The following is a 22527-nucleotide window of genomic DNA, read 5'->3' as shown; positions in this document are numbered from 1 at the left end:
TCCATGTATATATAAGTGTATATTTCTTCAATGCTCTATTTCTTTTTTTACTGGTGTGAATCTAGTCCAGCATTGGTCCTCTTAAAGGTTAGCCTTAAAAAAAACGAAAAAACAACCCACAGTGGATTCGGAAAGGGGAAAAGTATATTTTTTAAAGCACTATTGTCAACGGTCTTCCAGCCCAGCTGCAGCATTTATTAGAAATTGTGAGGTCAGCACCTCCATACAGTATATAATAACAGTTTTGGAAGCTTTGACCAGAAACCCCTCAGGCTACTATAAATTGGCCGCACTAAAGTGTGTTGGGAAACAGACATTTCAGTGGCAGTTCATGCCTCTAGGCCGAGGAGATGGAACCTTCCGAGACAAAAACCTTGTAACCTTTTTTCCATTTGTTCTGAATAATTCTCATATGATCCATGGAATGAACCAAATGAAATGGGACCGTGGTTTAATAGAATGGAATATGTTCAGATTCACCAAGAGAGTGTTGTTATCTGAGGAGAAGTGGTGTTTTGTGGGTTTTGAGACTAGCCCTTTCTGTATGACCAGTCCAGGCATGTTGTTCTGGGTCAGACATGCACTGTTACAGTCACTACATACATTACATGTTTGTGTTTTTACCTTCCCCGTTGACTGACATGTACAGAGTATCATCCTACATTCTGTCTGCACCTTCCCTGGCATACGCCATAATATGTAAACTAAAGCCGTTTAGCGACTTATTTATGTTTCATTCAACCACTTCCATTTGAGTTGAGTTATCATAAATCTTTCTTGTGATATTTTCAACGAGCTTTTTTTTATGTGCTTAAATGCTGTCAGTTATGTGAATGGCTGCTCTGTTACTTCCTGCTTGTTATTCATAAAGGCCAGTTCTACCAATCATTGACTGTAACAATACCCATACTGCATATACTTATTTATATGACGTAGTTACAGGATTTCATTCTAACGTAAGAACTAAGATTTAGCACTACTGATTTTCTGGTGTGTGTTGTTTTTAATGCACATTGTCTCGAATGACAAGTCCCCTCATATGTTTACTGCTTTAACCATTAAAAGGAGAATTTATACTGTCTGGTCTGTTGGTCTGACTGGTGGCCAAGGAGTCTATGTTACAGCACCACACAGAGACCATTAAACTCTTGAGAAGCATGTTATTTCGATCAAACATTTCAATATATAAACCTATTTCCGGATTGATTCACCACCACTTAAACACATACTGTACCCTCCCCCCTCCAACACACACATAGTTAATGAAGAAAGACATGGACAGCTTGTTTGATCCCAAATGTATAATTGTAATCCTTATCAATACATTGTACAACACAGAGCTTATAACACGTACTTACAGACATCGATTCACATGCAGTAGGTCTTGTCTGGGCTGTTCAGATGACTGGTGTCTGATCTGTAGGGTACTGTACTGTAAGTCTGCATTCAACCAAGAACAATTTCAAAACAACAATCAACATAACTGAGGAATTCTTTCGACATTCACTCAAAATAAAATGTCCTCATATAATTTATGTACAAATCTTAATAAAAGAAACATGGAAAAATAATCTCAATGTAAGTCTTTAAAACATATAGACACACTGGCAGGTCGAAAGATGATCTACGACAGCTGTGATTGAATGACACTGGTACGGACAGTACCAGGAACTCAGGAATGCTTACAGTAAAACAAAATAAACAAAAAAATAACATTGGTTTACTTTGGGTTCAACATCTACAGTAAGAACCACACACGGTCCCTTCAACCATGATTTGGCCATGACTGATTGTCTTCATGATCATTGAATAAATAAATGATCAAACATCATCCTGTATTGCTAAGCATTCGGTGGATCTTCACCACAAAAGTAGACATCCTCTAACAAGTGTGAGAGTCCTCTTTAAAGAAGGTCTGACTCCGTAGTCAGCCATATATACAGTGCCCTCCACAATGATTGGCACCCCAAGGAAAGATAAGTAAAAAGGGTTATAAAAAATGTATCTTTGTTAGAAATAATTATTTCTTGATGACAGATTTTTTTTTTCATTAAAGGTTGGATGTTTCAATTTGTTTCCATGCCAATAATTGTGGAGGGCCCTGTATTGACTACTGAGGCAAGCTCATGATTCGTAGGAAGTATTACAACTGGCAACCAATCAGATTGCAGAGATTAAAGGTTGACAACGTACAACGATGCACTTTCTTCATAACACACGCTGCAGAAATCATGACTGAATCAATGACTTTCTGGCAACATTTCTATTCCCTGTTTCCCCTATTACCTCCATTACATCTTCATCGTTCTACTCTAGAAATAAACTGTACATTGTTTGTTTTTTTCATCTTTACTTAAAACATTTTTTGTACATTTGTTGTCATTACTCAGGAGTGACAATTTTGCAAAAAGTGGAACAATCCTAAATTAAACACACGATGAAAATGATTAAAAATAACACTGCTTTCACATTAAACGTATGAATAGGCTTTGTGTGTGTGTGTGTGTGTGTGTGTGTGTGTGTGTGTGTGTGTGTGTGTGTGTGTGTGTGTGTGAAGGAAAGAAGGAAAAATACATGGGGAGAGTTTGGGAGGGGGGGGGTTTGGGTTGGCTTATAGGTTGCTGAAGAGTTCGTTCCTCTTGCTCCAGTCCATCTGAGGAGCTTTCTTGGCAGCTCGTTTCTGACGAGCCTTCTCCTTGGCCTGGGCCAGAGACATGCCCAGAGACAGGCCGTCATCAGCCTTATCAGACCCCCGCTCTGGAGCCTTGGCCTGAACCTGGACCTGGACCCAGAGAGACAGACAGAGACAGACACACACACACACACAAACGTTATGCATGGAAATGCCCACTGTCTGACATACAATACACTGATAAGAGTCTCAACCTAGTGATGCTGCTAGGAGCGTGCGCAAACACACCTCAGGTGGAGGGGTTCTGGTGGCAGCGGCTGGCAGGGATGCATCAGAGGAAGCGCTGGATGAAGACAGACTGACCGACACTCTAGGTTTCACCTCTGGTGCCAGGGCCTTCCCATTCACCTGCAATGCACACATACATTAGATACATGACACGCGCACACACACACACACACACACACACACACACACACACACACACACACACACACACACACACACACAATACTGATGTGACCTGCTCACATCCAGACACACCGTGGTGTGCTATACCCCTTTCCACCAGAGGGCAGCATTCACCTGGCAGTGCCTCACCAGTGCTCTACACAGCACCAGTACTTACAACCACCTGTTTGAGCATTCAACTGACAGTGGCCCTTTTTTGTTAACACTTTCCTCCCTTTCTCTTGGGGTTACCACTGATCTGCATGTGATCGGATAAGTGAAAGCGCTCCCGCTTACACCTATCGGACCCTCTCAGGTCTGTGATTTAGTCAAGGAAGGACGCATTCATTCATTCAGAAGGATGGGTTACAGTACTCAATGGAATTCCCTTGTTCCATTTCACAGAATGACCTAAGTCATACATATATACATACATATATTTACATAAGCGCATTGTCTTTTATCTAAAACACAACTGGGTCTTGAACGATTAAGGATCTATTCAAGCAGTTGACTGAGGTTGACAGGGAGTCCCTGACAGTGACTTTTTGTCTTCAGTCAAACATTTAAGGTGCCACTGTGTCTCGTCGGCCATCTGTTTGTATCATACAGACTATTTAGAACTGCGCCGCTTGACACATTAACGAGAGCTAGTTAGTCATCCCATTAGCATAATCCCCAACAGGCCTCAGGAATTACAGGAGCTTCAATCCCATGATCCTTCTGGGAAGAGCACTCCTGCCCGTCGTCCGCTGCTCCCCCGTTACCATGGTGATGGGTCACCGGGCTGACAATCCCGGGGTGGTGTGGCGTGAGCTTTGGGAGCTTTGTTTCAGTGTCTGATTCTTAACAGTTTTATTTTTATTTTATTTTTTGGGCAAAATAGTGTTAGAAAGATGTGTGATGATATGCTAATGACACGACTGTAATTCATTAGCTGGTGTTAGCAGGTGTTATCAAAGCTCTGAGCGATCTGACTCGTGCCTGTGTGTGTGTGTGTGTGTGTGTGTGTGTGTGTGTGTCTGTGTGTGTGTGTGTGTGTGTGTGTGTGTGTGTCTGTGTGTGTGTTTGTGTGTCTGTGTGTGTGTGTGTGTATAGCCGTGTAAATGGGCTTAGGGGTGAGCGTCTCAGAGGGTAGCCTATGTTAGGACTCTCTGGAATCTTTTCATTAAAGGGATCCCGTCAGTCTGCTGAACCGGCTACACATGTTCCTCCTCCCCATAAACAACCTTCACCACCTTCACGTACAAACCACTGTACATTATCCAGACCGTCCTAATCTCTAGTAAAGAATGTCCATACGGGAGAAGTGGGGCTTTTCCCAGGCCAGTATCTGCAGAGGAAACCCTGATCTCTTTACTCACTGGTGAAGGGTGAGGGGGGGGTTTGGTCAACAAGATGAGACATGTAGCAGAACCCTTTTAAGGTTATCACGTCCACCCAAACTGAGGTAAAGCTGACGGGGCCCGGCTCCTTATCTGAGGGTTCTGCATAGAAAACACACACACGCACACACGTACACACACACGTACACACACACACACACACACCCTCACCTCTTCCTCTTTCTCTGCTGCTCCGTTCGACACAGGCTCAGGGAGGCGGCCTAGAACGATGAGAAGAAAAAGGGCTGTCAGCTGACCAATTTAAGAGAGAGTGAGAGTGTGTGAGTGTGTGTGTGTGTGTGTGTGTGTGTGTGTGTGTGTGTGTGTGTGTGTGTGTGTGTGTGTGTGTGTGTGTGTGCGTGTGTGTGTGTGTGTGTGTGTGTGTGTGATACTGTCTGTTTGTTTAAAGGCAACGTAACCCCACAGTTACACAGTTTGCCTTATAGTGTCTGACAGCAGTCCTTTATAGCCAGGCCATCGAGTCACTACCATCTGAAAAGCACAAGGCTTTGGCTTAGTTCCTGGATCGTTTCTGGATCTTTAGGGTTACAGTCTTCCTGTCATAAGTTACCCTAGAAACAGTTGCCATGACTGCCATCTTCAAAGAGGACTATTGGCTTGGGCTAGTTCCTCTGATGGCCTGCCAGTGTTTTTTCTCCTTAAACCCCAGCTTAATCATTAACTTCAACAAGGCCAACTCACAGAGAGAGAGAGAGAGAGAGAGAGAGAGAGAGAGAGAGAGAGAGAGAGAGAGAGAGAGAGAGAGAGAGTGTGTGTGTGCATCTCTCTTATCTCTCTAAGCGCACCATGCGAGGGTGTTCATGACAAACTCCAGCTGACGACAAACCAGGATTTCCTATCTAGAAGTCCATCACTATCTACACTGATTAGTGTGTACTGAAATGATGAGTCAAACACAGATAGTGTGGGTTTTATACAGGGTTTAAGAGCCTACGACAGATACTGTAAGATTGGGAAATGCGTGGGCCATCTCTTTAGGTTACACCTTAACTGTCCCTCCTGAGACATCTACCACCCCCCCTGTACTGTTTCTCCTGAGACATCTACTACCACCCTGTACTGTTTCTCCTAAGACATCTACTACCACCCTGTACTGTTTCTCCTGAGACATCTACTACCACCCTGTACTGTTTCTCCTGAGACATCTACTACCACCCTGTACTGTTTCTCCTGAGACATCTACTACCACCCTGTACTGTTTCTCTTGTGTCATATATATACATATAAAATGAACGCCAATGGCTCCTGGATTGAGCATAGATTACTTTTTCCTACTAACACTGGTGGATAGATGATTCACTTACCGGTACTTAGTCAAATGTATTTGTTGTAAGTCACTTTGGAATAAGGCGTCTGCTAAATGCCAAAAATGTTAATTAAATGGCCAGTGAGGTGTGTGTGTGTGTGTGTGTGTGTGTGTGTGTGTGTGTGTGTGTGTGTGTGTGTACCTGTGAGATGCGCCTCTGTGGGGATGACATCGCAGCTCTTGAAGTAAGCCTCTGCCTCGTGGTCGACCACCAGCAGGCTGGTCTCCTCTCCACCTGCTTTAATGGCTCCCACCACATCACTGTGCTGCATCCCCACCACTGACACCCCGTTGACCTGGAGGAAGGAGGGAGGGAGGGAGGGAGAGAAAGAGGGAGAGAGAGAGAAAGAGAGAGGGTTATCAAACCATAACCAATCTCAATATAACCAAGCTGTACACATCTCATGTGGGGGAGGACAAGAACAATGGTGATAATATTATTTGACTAGAATGTTTTGTTCTCGTTCTAGAAGGAGAAGGAAACTCCACGGTCCCACAATCCCACAATCCCACAGGCTTATGGTGAATAAAAACTGCCGGAGGGTTCGAACCAGGCCCGGAAGAATTCCCGTGGGAGGAAACTGTGAGGTGGGAATACGGTCTGGAATCTCTCTCACAGACTCCCACACTCTCAGCATCAAACAAGAGAGCCCTTATACATACTCTACTACCCGATACCACTCAGAGGGAGTGAGTGTGTGTGTGTGTGTGTGTGTGTGTCGGTATTCTGAACAGCCGTATATTCATACAACATGGTCATGATACTGTAGTTTGAAGTGTTTGTTTGACTGACTGCCACGTCCTCTACAGACAGACAGCTAGACACACACACACACACACACAGACACACACACACACACACACACACACACTATATAGGCCTGTTGAAGTTGTCCTGTGTGTAATTCACGCCCGAGACAGGGTAAGTGGATTACCATGGTCTTGTTCTGACGATGGAACCAACAGGCCAAACAACAACAGTATCAAGGACGAAAGACTGCTTTCCCCTTCACACACCAACACTAACGACAACACCACCACGCAATTACTTAATCCCAGTGCTGATTACCATTCCCGCTCCTCCACTGATATAATTGGATTACCACACAGACAGACAGACAGACACACACACACACACACACACACACACACACACACACACACACACACACACACACAGACTCACAGACACACAGACACACAGACACACACACACACACACACACACACAGACACACAGACACACAGACACACAGACACACAGACACACAGACACACACACACACACACACAGACACACAGACACACACACACACACACACACACACAGACACACAGACACACAGACACACACACACACACACACACACACACACACACACATCTAGAGATAATAGAAAGAAGATTTCTACCGCCCAGCAAACTCCCACAGTCAGGAGAGCACTCACACCCTTGAGGCATAGAGGTGTTTGGTCACATCATGTGTATGTGTGTGTGTGTGTAGTTACCTGGACTATCTTATCCTGGGCTTTGAGGCCTGCCTTGTCTGCGGGAGAGTCCTCGTCCACGGCTCTGATGAACTGTCCAGGTTTGGACTTGTCACTGTGCAGGTTGAAGCCATAGCCCGTCGCCCCTTTCTTCATCTGACACAGGCGTGGTCGCAGCTCAGACTTGGAGTCCTACAGAGACACACACGATAGATAGATCACACTGTAGATCACCTGCATATCTACACTTACACTCCTCCAGAGAGACAGAGAGAGAGAGAGAGAGACAGAGAGAGAGAGCAGACAGATCGATTCACTCATACTTTCAAAAGAGAAAGGCGTTCCACTGAAATGGATATAGTACATTTCCTACTAAGAGAAAAACCTGAACCCAGACACCCCCCGAGACCTAAAACACAATGGGCCGGTTTCAGAGACAAGGCTTAAGCCTAGTCCTGGACTAAATCACACTTTCAATGTAAAATCTCCATTGAAGATGTTTTTTAGTCTAGGATTAGGCTTAAGCCTTGTCTGTGAAACCGGCCCCAAGACACAGTTTGACGCTGTTATTAAAAAACATTGAGAAAATACCATTGTCGAAGAAGTGAGGACCCAGAGCGTATTCCACACCTATCCTAAACCACAGAGAGAATGAGACTCACTTCCCTGTTCCAGGGACATAATACGGTCTTAAATGTACAGTGCTGCGGAACGGAGGATGGTTATGGATGGACCATTAATGTGTCACCCCACCTTGTGTCTACAATGACAAACAGGAGCGAGAGACGAAGAGAGAAGACACCCAAAAAAATGTATACAATCGGCCCTCTGCAATGTCTGTGTTGGTGGAGAACTCTAGTCCACCCAGCTCAGTCAAGCGATACTTAATAACGGTGTCAGATGTATGGAAAGTAACCTGTGTTTACATTGTTTCGGTGAGATGTTTACATCGTCTCAGTGAGACGACCTCCTGTCTCCTGCTGGCATCCACTCTGGCTAATTCAGGAGTGAACATATGTCGAGTTAAGCATAATCACCGCCGGCGAGAGGTGGAAGCTTCTAGCGCGACGGTCCTGCTTTCACTTCGGACCTGATGAGTCATTGAGGTGACAGCAGGTAAGAAAGAATGATGTTAATGAACCCCTTAACACTGATCTATGGTGAGTTTTGTGTTGTTGTTGTTGTTTTTTCTCCTAATGGTTCAGGTCAGGATTTGTTCAGGTCAGGATCTATCCATTCTATCCAAAGAAAAGATAGAATACAATACTTTCAGAATTCATTCATCCTTTCTTTCTTTCCTTCCTTCCTTCCTTCGTCACTTGCTGAGTAACGATAACTGTTCTAACACGATTTGGAGGTGTGCGTGTGAGGTGTCCGCTGCAACACTCTGACCTGTCCGTTCACGTCAGACGAGTGACACAAGCCAGGGAGGGAGAGAGGGAGGGAGGCAGCACGTTAAAAAGGAGTCAAACTAGGCCTGCAGTCAAGTGGACATCAACGAACGAGAGAAGCGAGGGAGGAGAGGAGGAGACAGGGAGATGTCATAAACAGGCCAAAGAAGATACAAAATAAAATAAAATAAATACTTTATGGTGGGAGGCGGGGCTACAGTGGGAGGCGGGGCTACAGCAGCAGAAGAGCACAGCGTCTGAGCCCCATTAAAAGAGTCCCTCACCCCCTCCGGACGCACTCACGGCCTGATAAAAGAGGGCAGTTCCAGAGATAATGGCGTTATGGCGTGGTTATCGTTAGTCACCTGTTAATGATTCTGTGTTACGGAGAACATTTAAGAGCAACCTTTGCATGTTGAACGTTCACCCAAGATGGCCGTCTCCTCCCTCTTAATTGCACACGTGGCGATTTTCTTTTTTGGCCAGGGACGAATATTTATTGTTAAACGTTTTATCGAGTCATGCATGACTTCACAATGTTGGACATGTGAGGAGAACAACATTGGCTGTTCGGGAGATTTAATACTAAAACACCAAATTAAACTATTAAAGCTTTGGGAGGAGGCCAGGTCAACTTAATGTACTGTCAGTCAGCATGCTGATAAAGTCATGACGTCCCCAATAAAGCAGCGAATCGATTCAATAGAAGACTGACGAATCCCGTCAGAGGTCACGGAAACATTCACGTCTCTGAAAGTCCCATCGGTCTGCCAGGACATTCTCAACAGCGTGGCTCCTGCAGAGGCGTTTGTAACTGTCATCTGAGGCGAATGTGAGCTCTTTAATTCAATTATCCCCACCACAGGAGGGGGAGGGAGAGAGAGAGAGAGAGAGAGAAAGAATCTACCCGGAACATATCTCTCTCTTTCTAATTCAGTCCAGTTACCCCTCCAAAGCCTCGGCTCAGGACCGACTGTGAGCCAAAGAACAGCAGAAATGGATATCTTGTTCATTCCATCTCTAATCTCTCCCTCCATCAAACCGTCTAATGTTTGAGATTCCCCTCTTCAGAAGTCCGATCCACTGATTTAGTTGTCCCAAAGCCGGTCTGCTACCTCTCCTACAGAGGCAGACGTCTTGTCTCACTGATAGGATTCTCCTCCAACTGACTGACAGGCCTGGTAGTGTTTACGGGGATCACGGCTGTGCAGAGGCTGGCTGGAGATCAGGGGCTCAGGCCTCTCTCTCTCCCCAGGACAAAGGCCATCATTGTCAGCTGCCGTGGCATCCCGGGGCCCCCTGAGGACCAGACCCTGGGCGTGGTGACAGGGACCAGTGGGGGGTCCAGGGACAGGAGCAGGGCAAAGATATACCAGGATGTGTGTGTGTGTGTCCGCCCCCACCCCGCCCCCCGGCCCCTCCCTGCAGTAAAGTACAGTTTAGTTCAAATTATTATGGAACAACAATGGAACAACAATGGAAAAGCGCCATTATAACATCATCACACCGAGCTTCACAGCGCTTTCGCTGATGTTAGGCTTCGCACCAAGGCAACGATACAGGGGTCTTATGGTCAGTCAGTATCTCTCCGTCTCTCTGCTTCCTCTGCATTTGTCCTCTTCCTGAAAAGGCACGGCTGTTGACTCAAGCTGAGAGTTAAATAAACAGGCAGCCGTCAGGTACTCTCTAGGCTCTATGAAACAGGAAAAGGTGAAAATAACAACCATCTGGCACACGTCATTGTGTGTGTATGTGTATGTGTGTGTGTGTGTGTGTGTCTGATGTGGTAAAACTACATTTCACAACAGAAATGTAGAGAGACCGGAGGATGAACATGCTAGTAACGCAAGAGGAACACGAAACAAGTATTGCGTTGTGTTTCTGAGGTGAAAGACAAAGATAAAACCTTGTCTTGAACATAAGTGTTTCCTCCAACATGACAGTCACAAAGAGCCAACCGACACATTGTGTTGGTACACTAGTGGACACTGCTTATAGAATATTTGCATAGGAAAACATGTAATGGAAACACAATGGTCCCTTTACAGTGACACATCACCCTTTCTCCCATCTACATTTGACGCTTTTATCTAAAGCGAAGTACATCAGCCATCATAAGCAAAAATCTATGTTAGGACCAGGTGCCATTGGCAGACATTGTTGTTTTACTTTTTATTATTAACAGTAGAGGAACTGCACAGAGGGATAGTGGGGGGGGTGAGGAGGTCTTTAGGAGGGACAGTCAAGATGAGATTGGTCTTTCTTTAGTCTACGGAAGATAGGTAGTAACTCTGCTCTGCTATGAATCTACTCTCGCTCTCTACTTCTCTCTTGCCCTCACTCTCTGCTTCCTGCTCAGATATGAGCTGTTAGCATCAACCGGAAATCCACAGGATGTGGTGTAGCTATGAGCAAAGACTGACATTTAGACAAACAATAGACCAAAAGGCATTGCCTGCCAGGTAGGCACTCGCTCCATAATTAGAGATGTAGGACTCATTCTGAAGCAGTAACTGACCCTTGGCCTTGGCACCATGTCAGTAGGAACATTCATAAGGCCGGGTGGCATTCCTCAATGGCTCTCTTATCATGAGCATATTTTATTATTTAATCTCAGTCTTATCCACTCTTGCGCAACCGCCACAAGAGAATCAACTACACGCGCTACTTCGAGCACACACACACACACACAATCAATCAATCAATTCTGCCTCCACTGGCCTTTCATGCATTGTACGGCTGCATCTTGAGCGAGCAAGTCTGCCCTGAGCAAATCTACAAATCAACACATCTGATATTTCTTTCTAAGATTTTGGGGGTTTACGATATTTTGGTCACTTTCTTCTCAAGATATCCCACAGTCTGAGAAGAGGATTATCCCCACTCCGCTGTCTACAGGACCCATGTCGTAGCGAACCTGCAGAACATTTCTCCAGGACTAGACTAGGGCATACATGTAGAAATGCCAATAAAATTTCAACTGCCATCCATAAACATTCCCTGGCACTTCATCTCAAAGGTTAATGGTTTTACTGCTCACTAAAAGCTAACCAGAAGATGATCCACCCTACTCCCTACCCACTGCGTTGCACAGTCAGGAAGTTAAACAAAAGTAAATTTAATTTCAGGTGACCCAGAACTAAAGACAACGTCACACACATCTAGTGGTTCAGAGGCATCACAGTTGTTCATCGTTTTTAAATGATGCATCAATCTTTCTGACAGAATGGCTAGTTAGCAGTCAGCAAGTAGAGACACGACTTTGAATGCGTGACAACATCGTGGCACGTTATTGCAGCATTGTCAAAGTTATTTCACAACCATGAACCATCTGAAATACGGCCCTTGAAGCGTTGCCAGATGTTCTGATAGGAATCAAAGGGAGGGACTAACTAGAGACAGCAGATCCATCGACCTGATTGTGTGCCTGATAAGTGTTCAGAACAGCTGACAATGAATGTATGAATAGGAATGAACACCAAGGCACACGACCGGCAGGCAGACAGTTGTGGTGTCCGGGAGATTGGGTGCAGTGTGGCTCTGCGTGTGATGTTATGAAAGCACCCGTCGTCATGGGAGCCAAAGCCTCAATCAGCCGGCACACAGGAGTAGACTCCTTCCAGTCCCCTAACTGATCTGAAAGGCTTCAGGATTGCTAAATAATTATTCATAATAACAATAATTAGTAATTATAGTAGTACCTAGATCTGTGTAAAATGAAGGAGACCCAGTGTTTCCCATTAATTACCTAGACTGTGGCGGCCTACCAGTCTAATTTACCTCGCCAGTCTCATAACGAACCCCCCCGCTCCCCCGTACTGATGGCCAAAGAATAGGGGGATCAAACTCTGCTCGAGTCAATTAGAAACCAGGGCAGACCGGAAAACACCATTCCCCGCGTGTCCTGGATGTTCACCAAACCCCTAGACACAGTACCACACAACGGCAAAGTCAACTCACTGTCATCTCTCTGAAACCGACGGCCGTGGTTTTTCAGAGAAACGAGCCTCTCTGCAGAGCACAAGACCAGACCGCTGTCATTAGATGAACTAACACAACATAAATCTCCCATTGTTGAGACTGAAGGAGATCTTATTTGCTTACTTTCCATAGAAACCAGACTGTATTATGACTGTCTCCTCTGTCAATGAAATATCGTCTCCACTGTTAATGAACACAACAAACATGGGACAGTCTTTCCTGTTCTGTGACTGTCGTCAACGACAACAAAGCTCTACAGTGCTAAGGCAACCCGGCATCGAGCACGGGAAGTGGTGATACACTGATGGGGCCACACCTTAAACTTAAGATAGCTGTGTCGCATGCATCGTCAACTGACTGCAGGCTGCTGGGGAACTCGTGGGTTTGTTAACCTTGTTCTGAGGAAACGTTGGCCTCAATGTGTGCAAAGATTCCACACATGCTGTTGTAGACTCACCCTTCTGTCTAGAATGGGAAACGCTGTGTCTGTGTGTCTGTCTGAGTGTGTGTGTGTGTTAGGGCTGCACGATTAATCGATTTTAAATCGAAATCGCGATTTGAAATGATGCGATTAGCTAATCGCAAAGCCTGCGATTTGCCTGCGATTTTTTTTTTTTTTTTTTTTTTTTTTTTTTTTTAAAATTTTTTTAAACCTTTATTTTACCAGGAAGTCACATTGAGATTAAAACCTCTTTTGGAAATTTGATCAGCACTCATGGAATGCCTCTTGTCCAATCAAATTACTTGGTCTCTTTATGACTTTGAACCCGGCGCTCTCAGAGCGAATTTACGAACGCAGGCATAGGTTGTGTCACGACAGTCAGTCCAATTATTATGAGACTTTGGGCTAACGTAACGGAGACAATTAGACACCACATGGCTTACTGGACGTATGATAAACGTTAGTATGTTATAATTGCGACAGGTAAGTGTACAATTTCACTATACTAACTGTACCAGCCAAGTGCATGTCGGTGCTGTTAGTCCAGCCTTAAACTTAGCTTAGCTAACTTGTAGTCTTCGAGACGGTAGCTTAGCTTAGCTACTCATGCTAACCCGGCGTTAAAGTACAGACACAGAGTTGACAGTCTCAGCAACCTGCGGGTTGGTGTTTATATAGTATAGCAGGCTTATGGATACATGGAAGTTAACTGTTCTGTTGTCAAACATGAATGTGTCCTGTATGCATAACCTCATACCATTCGTTCATACCAGCCGGCTTTAAAGACGCAGAGGTTAGCCTAGCCTAGCCTTGGGCTGAAGTATGTCACAGATTCCTAAGTCAAGGTGACGTGTGTCTGTGCTCCATAGTCAGAGACCACCATTCTATCATTCATCAGTTCGACTGTTGACCGAGTCATCTAGATGTGGTCCTTTCAGTTATAGTCACAGTGTATCCCCAAATGATCATTTTAATAGCTGGATCATCTTAGAAAGTAGCCACCTGTCTAGATGAGATGAGGTTATCATATATACAATTCATATCTTTTAAGTTCTCATCCTTGCATTAGAATTAGAGCAGTTAATAGTTTGATGGTATCATGTGGTAATGCTCTCTGAAAATAGGTGATAGACAGATTCATCCAATCACCTGCCAAGTATTTTTTGAAAGTACCTGCCCTTTTCCAAACAGCTTCCAATTAAGCTTTCCTAGATGGTTGTGTGAAACAAACCACCTGAGTCAGGTTAGTAATGCTCCATCACATGTTTTAATCTGAAGCTTGATTTTAAAGCAACCCAACTTTAAAGCAACCCAATGTAAGTTTAGTTCTTTCACTCGTAGCTCGGGCTGTGGGGGTGCTAGAGGAGGGAGCCTCTAAGTCCCCTGAATACGTACAAACAAACTGCACGTTGATACGACCTTCCTAGCCGGAGATATGGCCACACTTTACAAAAACTCCCCCTTTTTTTTTTTTTTTTTTTTTTTTTTTGCTATTTAAAAAAATAATAATCGCAAATTAATCGCAATCGCGATATCTGTCCAAATAATCGCAATTCGATTTTTTCCCCAAATCGTGCAGCCCTAGTGTGTGTGTCAATGTCTCATGCACACAGCATGATAAAACACTACCACACCAAAGTCTAGCCTACTATTCCATACTGCCACTAGGCCCTGGAATTTCTCCATTGCTATGGCAGAAAACCAAAAGGCTACCACACACAGACACACGCACGCACGCACATGCACGTGCATGCACACACACAGAGTTGTAAACACACTCACTCACACAAAGCGCTAAAAACAATGTCTGCTTAGTCATGCAGACACTGACAGGCATCCAGTGGATGCTCAACTTAGCTGTGTTACTTATGAATGATTAGAGATCAGAAGCAGAAAAAGCCTGAAGCTCAGAGACAAAGCCCTACACATAACAGAGAACCAATTCACCCTCTCTCTCTCTCACACACACACACACACACACACACACACACACACACACACACACACACACACACACACACACACACACTCTTCAAAGCCACTCTCATAATTACTTACAGTTATGCAATTATAATCCCTATCATGGCAGATATTCTAAATACATCTTCTCGATTCAAAGGTTTATTTTGGTTCCCTTAAGACCACACGGTATAATCTGAGGAGAGTGAAATTATACTTAGACCTTCCGACCAAGGTCTTAACTCTTTCCAGCTCTTTTGTAGGGCCCTCAACAACCATAGACACTGGGTGACCCTTTGTTAGTGTTAAACGGAAAAGACCACAGAGAACGATGCATTGTGCAGCAAGAGAGCCTAAATGGAGTTGAGTGTGTGTGAGAGTGAGTCATTGGGCAAACAGGGGAGGGTAGCAATGAGCTTGGTTAAATGATGTCAGTAGTATCGTTTAAAAAAACAAACAATAATAATAATCACACTCTCCATGGTAACCGGTCAGCACTTAGATGAGATGAGACGGGGAGAGTCTGAGAAGATGGCGGGTGTGAATCAGGTTCATGTTCAAGGTTATTCTGTTAAAACGTAACTATCGTCATTTTTTTCTAACAGCGAATAAAAAAAACGTCACTATGCCTCAAATCAAAGGAGCGGAAAGATGATATTAAACTTGTACAGTATAACACAAATGTTCCATTATGAGTACTGTGAGATAAGACCTGTTTTGAAATCCTATAGAGAACAATAGGAGTGCAAGTGCTGTAACTCTGGTTAGCACTGCTTCAAGGCCAGGCCTCCAGTCTGAAGTCTAATGTCTAAGGCTCTCCGCAACTGACAGGGCAACAGACAGGGTGCTACCAGGGCTGGGTGAGTGTAGTCAGGTCCAGTGTGCTCAGCTTCGAGGAGTCAGCACGAAGACACTCGTTACAAGAAAAATGTAAATGAGTATTAAAAACCTGTAAAAGAATAACCAGAGATGGACTATTGGACACCTGTTAGGGTTATAGTTAAGTTAGCCCTTGAGGTTCCATTTTTGATACTGGCCATGGAACTGGTGTGTCATGACTTTGCCAGATGCGAGGCATAAATCGGGGGAAAGTGTGTTATGTAATGGCCACTCACTCAACACCAATTAAAGTAGCATTCTTCTCCTAGAGAATGCACTGTCATTGTGCCACCTTGAAGTGTTTCTCAATGACAAACTTCTTTTTAATCCTCGACACACAAAAGCCCAACACACCCACCCACACACACACACAGAGTATTAAACTCTATTGAGCATATGCACTAAGAGGGGGGTTAGGTATTTCAGGGTCAGCATGGGCTCCCTGTAGAGGCGTGAGAGAGTCTTCTCTCCTTTCTTTGTTGGCCCCGTCCCTTTCTCCTCTTTCCTCTCTTTCTCCCCCAAACAAACACAGGACAGACAATGTCTTATTCTCCTCCCGATGGTCTCCACGGAAACAGCCTGGCCATTGGTGGCAGTAAGCTGAGGCTGTGTGGAGGACAGGATGTGTCTTACCGACCCCGGCTTTAACCAGCAGAATGTGTGTGTGTGTGCGTGTGTGTGCGTGTGTGTGTGTGTGTGTGTGTGTGTGTGTGTGTGTGCGTGTCATCAAACCTACATACGGTTTGTCTTAGCTTGTTTAGGACACATCATGATAGGTCAAGGTTATGAGCCAACCTGGTGCTTAGGAAAAGCTGACTCAGGTAGCAAAACTGTGGCTAAGAGTTTCTGATGCAGATTGGAAGTCAAACATAGAACATCATGTGAGATGTAGAGCCCTGTGTGTGGGCCTTCTCCCCTCACTACCATACCCCAGACGTTGGGAGCTACAGTAAGTGCAGCCCAGCGTGGGCTTGCCAGGTGTCCCATCAGGGAGGAATGCAGAGGGGTTGGCATCCGAGAAAGCCTGGGCCTTTCGGTCACTTGAACCCAGAGGCTTTGTGAAGGGCAGCAGTGCATTAGTACTGGAAGAGTCCTCAACTATCACATAGCAATGCCTTCCACAGCCACCCCTGAAGCAGGAGGGACCACCTAAGAGAAATCTAGGAATATCCAAATACTTAGGCCTACTAAAGCTGGCAGTGGCTCAAAAAGGAAAGTACGCAGTGACCCAGCAAGTTCAAATCTAGACAAAAGCATGTTTGTTTTTTTGGCCACAAATGGCCAAACTTGAGGGTCTGGCCATGTGGACCACCGATTGGGAAATTGATCTCAGGAAAAAAGCAGAGCAGAGCAGAGCAGAGCAGTATGGTGGAATCTATTTTCTATGTTCTGCTGCTGTTGTGCAATGGGTATAAATCAGATGCCCAGACCTTGCACTATAGTCTGTCTAACAGGGTTATATAAATATGTTGTACAACTTCTGGATACAAGTGACCCATATACGGTACACAAACACACAGGTGAATTAATTGATTGGATGAGTATAGAAAGGGATGGTAATTTGGTGATGTGATTGCTGGGTTGAGATCTAATGGTTGGACCCATTCACACTCACCTTTTATCAGGAATGACCCACTAAATTCCCAGATGTGTCTGTCTGACGTACTGTACAAAACACAGTACTGGTGTTGGTTTGGGGATTAAATGACTCAACCAGCAAGTGAACCAACAAAACCTGATAATCTCCCCTCAAGGCCCTTTTAATAGAGCAGCATGTACTAATTTTAGTAGGCCTACACAATGAGGAACACAATGACGTCTCACATCAATAACAAGAACATGACACCCAAGGGGTGCTTCGCTCAGAGTCAGACAGTGGAAGGATGTCATGTCTAGTCGGACAAGTCAAACCAGACGAATAGCTTGCAGGGAATCGAGTCCCATTTCCCACAATGACGTTCCCACAGCACGTACAGGAGTTCAGTGACATTCCACTGTGCTGTGTCACCTCCTACCGTTTCCCTTCTTCTGACAGTGTTGTTGACCATTAACATGACCTTTTTAAACAGGCCCAAAGCCTTCCTGGCACTGGGTCGGCTTTAGAACCCAAATCAGGTAGGGGAATAGGCTACCTGGGTGTTTATAAGTCTGTCTGTATTAGTCAGGTGGTGAGAAGACAGATGACAGAAAAAAATGGGTTTTAGAAGAAGGTGATAGGAGAAGGTTTTCCCTTCTATCAGTGGCCCCGGGCCTGAGCTGGATTACTCTCCCTGCTACGAATGGTGGACTGATGATTCTCATGCTTAGTATTCAAATGTATTGATTGTAAGTCGCTTTGGAATAAGGCGTCTGCTAAATGCCAAAAATGTAAAATGTAAATGTAAAAAATGACACCACACCAATCTAACCCAGAATCTGTGATGCCTCTCTTGTCTTTCTGTCCCATTAGCATGAGGATCGGATCTGAGATGGCAAGTAGTTTTACTTAGATTCAGTTTATCAAATCAAATTGCAAAAATAAAAACTTTTTTATTTCCATATTCTTGTTCTAGGCCTATCAATCAACCCCTATCAATCAACCCCCGATTTGAAAGCGTTCGCGCTGGTTGTGTTTACCTTGGAGCTTACACTCAGCCTGTCCAGGGAGACGTCGCCGTTCCCCTCCGGCGTGGGGGTCCTGGACCCCCTCGGGGTCCCGTTGCTCTCTGAGTCCTGGTGGTCGGACTCGCCGCTGGGTAACGGGATTCCCTCCGTGACAAACTCCTTGCGGCACAGCAAGTTGTGCTTGATCAGTACATCCGCGGTCTCGGCGTCGACCACGATCAGTTCCAGCCTGGTCGTGGTGGCTCGTATCCGGGCGACTACTTGCTGGTGGCTCTCGCCCTCCACGCTTTCCCCGTTGACGAACGTCAGTCGGTCCCCGGCCAGCAGACCGGACGAGGCGGCGGGAGAGTCCGGTTCCACGAGTCGGATGAACTGTCCGGTCTTTCCCTTCTCACCGTGGAGATGGAAACCATAGCCACTCGCCGACTTTTCAAGAATACAAAGTTTAGGCCGAAGATCAGACATAATTGTTGCTGATTATCAAAACCTCGAGATGGAAATGTTTCCAACACACACTATCTATGGCCCTAAACAAAACAAAAAAAATAAAATAAATGTTAGCAATAAACGGAAAGAAAAGTGACACTACCTACGACGCACCACGACCCCAGATCAACTGATTTCCTGACAAAGTAACTTTGTGTCCGAATTCCCTCCGCTACTAAAACCTGCTGCGTTTTCACTTTGCGCCGCCCTGACAGGTCCTCCCCGTAACTATGTTGCAATCATGTAACTATAATTTGTGAACTGCAACAAATCTTCCCGGTTCACTCTGGAATTGACCCACAAAGGAACTATCGCCTATGCGCTCAAATAAACGGGCTTAGTTTTAAAGTTGACGTGACGTTGGCACGGCTGACAGGTGACAAGACCAATCAGCGATCTCCTTTAGGGAAACGCCTAGCGCCGAGTTGATCAAACAGCCAATGGGGTTGCCTCTACAGTCTACACATTTCATTATTGTTATTCTGAACAACGCACGTCGTCTATGGAAACTGGTATATGACATGGACTGCCCTGCCATTCGATTAATATATTCGATTAATTATATTTTCTTAGTCATGCAACGTAGAATAGAGAATAGTAAAATTGCCCAATACAACTTGGGCACATTTTTTATATGAGATGAGATAATCCCACATGGATATGATGGCACTATTGTGGCGCTTCTCCATTGATCAGACCAGGACGGAATAAATACACGCATTTGTATCTTACCCGTACCGTATTTTCAGAAGCGCTTCTCCATTATACTCAAGAGACCTGGAGTGAGTCGGGACAGTAGGAGGAGTAAAGCCTCACTTTAATAAGTGCCGCTATACAGCTCAACGGGGGGAAATGCGACATTGGAGAGATGGGCTTTGTCATTGGTCAGCTGATCTGTAGTTCACTATCAGTTTTATGGATTGAAGAAGATTCTTCCTGAACTTTGATGACAGGTGTGTTCAGCCCTGAAGACAATACATGACATGACAACGACCTCTGGTGGTGGGAAGTAACTAGTTAGTCTCTCTCTCTCTCTCTCTCTCTCTCTCTCTCTCTCTCTCTCTCTCTCTCTCTCTCTCTCTCTCTCTCTCTCTCTCTCTCTCTCTCTCACACACACACACACACACACACACACACACACACACATACACACACACATATACACACACACACACACACACACACACACAAATAAAAGGGAGGCGATGACAAAGCCACTTAAGACATATTAGAAAATATATTTGCATATACTTTTACGCAGCATACCGGTACATCAAATACAACATTTGGCATTCTCACATGGTTCATATTAAAGTTCATAACATTCTCAATAAAATCCTTTGTAAACAATTAAATAACTTACTCAAATCGCTTATCCAATTAAGGATCCTGAATTATACCACACAAGATTCAGAAATATTTTGGTTGAAGGACAGAAATATTTCACACAGTGGATATTTCTGCAGGCTATTAAAGAAAGGCAAGAAAAGTGTCCCCCCCCCAGATGTTGGTTGCATAATGGTCTGATAGTGCAGAACTTTCAATATGTAGGCATGTCTTAGGTCAACCTAATCATACCAGTAGAGGCTGATGAAGGTAAAAATCGGAGGACGGCCCATTCACTCACTCCTCATTCTGTTCCATGTATTACAATGAACCCGTCCTTCGATTTCTATCTCCACCGGCCTCCCCTGAATCATACAAAAATATTTGCATATGGAGCCATTGCATTTGACATAAAAAAAAATGTATCATCTAATTTTTATTGGGCTCTGTGTTGGTAGCCAATATACTGAATTAAAGAGACACTGGCGACCAGATTGGGATATGTCTGTATCACATAAAGGGTTATAGAAGAGAGAACCCTGGGCCTTAACACAAGACAGCAGCAAATCAATAGAACACAGGCTTAGCTATGCATCTGGATTCACAATAGACTCAAGGAAATGGGGAAGTATCTTCAGAGTCATTGCACACAGATAGTAACATGCAATGCTTCCTGTGAACATGCACGTCCAAATCAACCTTGGGATAACTAGACAATGCCAACACATGACTCATGGTAGAACTACAGAGTAGCGAAACAAGAGATGAAAAACAGAGAGCAGAAAGGATCCAGAGTACTTGACATGCAGCCATCACTTATAGCAAATGTAAAACATCTCCAAATTAGCCAGTCTTGTTGCCATTGCTATGGGGGTAAAAAAGGTTAAAAAAAAGACTTGAAAGAGGCATAGTCTTGCTGAATAAAGAATAGTGAAATTGCTTTGAATATAATTTATATCATTTCATAATCAGATTTCATAAACAGTTTGGTCTTGTGCATTGGTTTGATGATCATGAGTTGTATTCAAGTCCTAGAACAATAAATAACTTATCATGACTGTGTCTCTAATCTAAACCAAGATCAGTTCAATAAGTTAAAGCTGGCCATGAATATGTTCCTACTGTAAACACGCAACACCGTCTAGGTCCACCAGTAAAAACAGATGCGGAAGCAGCAGAGAATTGTAATGTGTGAAGAATTCCCCTTTAGCAAGAGGCATCGGGTCATCAAAAGGGGGTGGCCCATGATTGGTCTTCCCTGTATCCATGACACAGTACACTCACTGAATACTTTATTAGGAACACCTGGACACCTTCTCATTCATTCAGCTGGTGTAATGGTGTGGGGAATGTTTTCTTGGCACACTTTGCTCCTGTTAATACCAATCAATCATCACTTGAATGCCACAGCCTATTTGAGTATTACTGTTGACCATGTGCATCCCTTCATGGCCACAATGTACCCATCTTCTAATGGCTACTTACAGTGTAATGCACCATGTCACAAAGCAAAAGTCATCTCAAACTAGTTTCATGAACATGTTCAGTGTTCTTCAGTGGCCTTCCCTGTCACTGGATCTGAATCCCATAAAACACCTTTGGGATGTGGTAGAACGGGAGATTCACAGCTTGAAAGTGCACCTGACAAATCTGCAGGAACTGCGTGATGCTATCATGTCATCATGGACCACAATCGCAAAGGAATGTTTCCAACATCTTGTGGAATCAATGCCACGAAGAATTGAGGCTTTTATGAGAGCAAAGGGAGGCCCAACCCAGTATTAGTATAGTGTTCCTAATATAGTGTTCCTAATAAAGTGTACGGGGAGTGTATACTGAGGAACTTGGTACTGTAAAGAGAGGGATTCATTCAAACATACATCAGAGGTAGCTGCAACATCCAGTCTTCTCCTTCTGGGACTCGATGTACTCATGGATCTGGAACTTGTCGTTGGGCTGGTGGGCCGCCCTGTGCTTCAGCTGTCTACATAGAGAAGGAGGTATAGATTGAATTGAAGGAGGTATAGATTGATTTGAAGCTGGTATAGATTGAATTAAAGGAGGTATAGATTGAATTGAAAGGAGGTATAGATTGAATTGAAGGAGGTATCGATTGAATTGAAGGAGGTATCGATTGAATTGAAGGAGGTATAGATTGAATTGAAGGAGGTATAGATT

At 44.4% G+C, this 22527-nt stretch overlaps 2 protein-coding genes across 2 annotated transcripts in view; both read right to left on the bottom strand.

The window, feature by feature from the left end:
- Positions 1-1298: 1298 nt before the first annotated feature.
- Positions 1299-19240, bottom strand: nherf1a (NHERF family PDZ scaffold protein 1a). Its single transcript, XM_080542184.1, has 6 exons — positions 18550-19240; positions 7303-7473; positions 5937-6090; positions 4639-4688; positions 2921-3040; positions 1299-2782 (listed from the first exon to the last, which is right to left on the bottom strand). Exons 1-6 carry the CDS (start codon positions 19000-19002, stop codon positions 2612-2614), a joined length of 1119 nt encoding a protein of 372 aa, XP_080398310.1. The 5' UTR covers positions 19003-19240; the 3' UTR covers positions 1299-2611.
- Positions 19241-22230: 2990 nt separating this feature from the next.
- The window catches only part of LOC308167796 (ras-related protein Rab-37-like), a gene marked incomplete at both ends in the record, with an annotated part of 7733 nt that continues 7436 nt past the window's right edge, over positions 22231-22527 (bottom strand). Inside the window, one exon of the mRNA XM_080542274.1 lies at positions 22231-22333. Within this exon, the coding sequence (XP_080398400.1) occupies positions 22231-22333 (103 nt within the window). The remainder of the gene's footprint in view (positions 22334-22527) is intronic.

The sequence above is a fragment of the Nansenia antarctica genome, assembly GCF_963989245.1.
Source record: "Nansenia antarctica genome assembly, chromosome: 11".
Taxonomy (NCBI): Eukaryota; Metazoa; Chordata; class Actinopteri; order Argentiniformes; family Microstomatidae; genus Nansenia; species Nansenia antarctica.
Note: the sequence above shows the minus strand (reverse complement) of the source record. Positions and strands in the feature narration are given on the sequence as shown.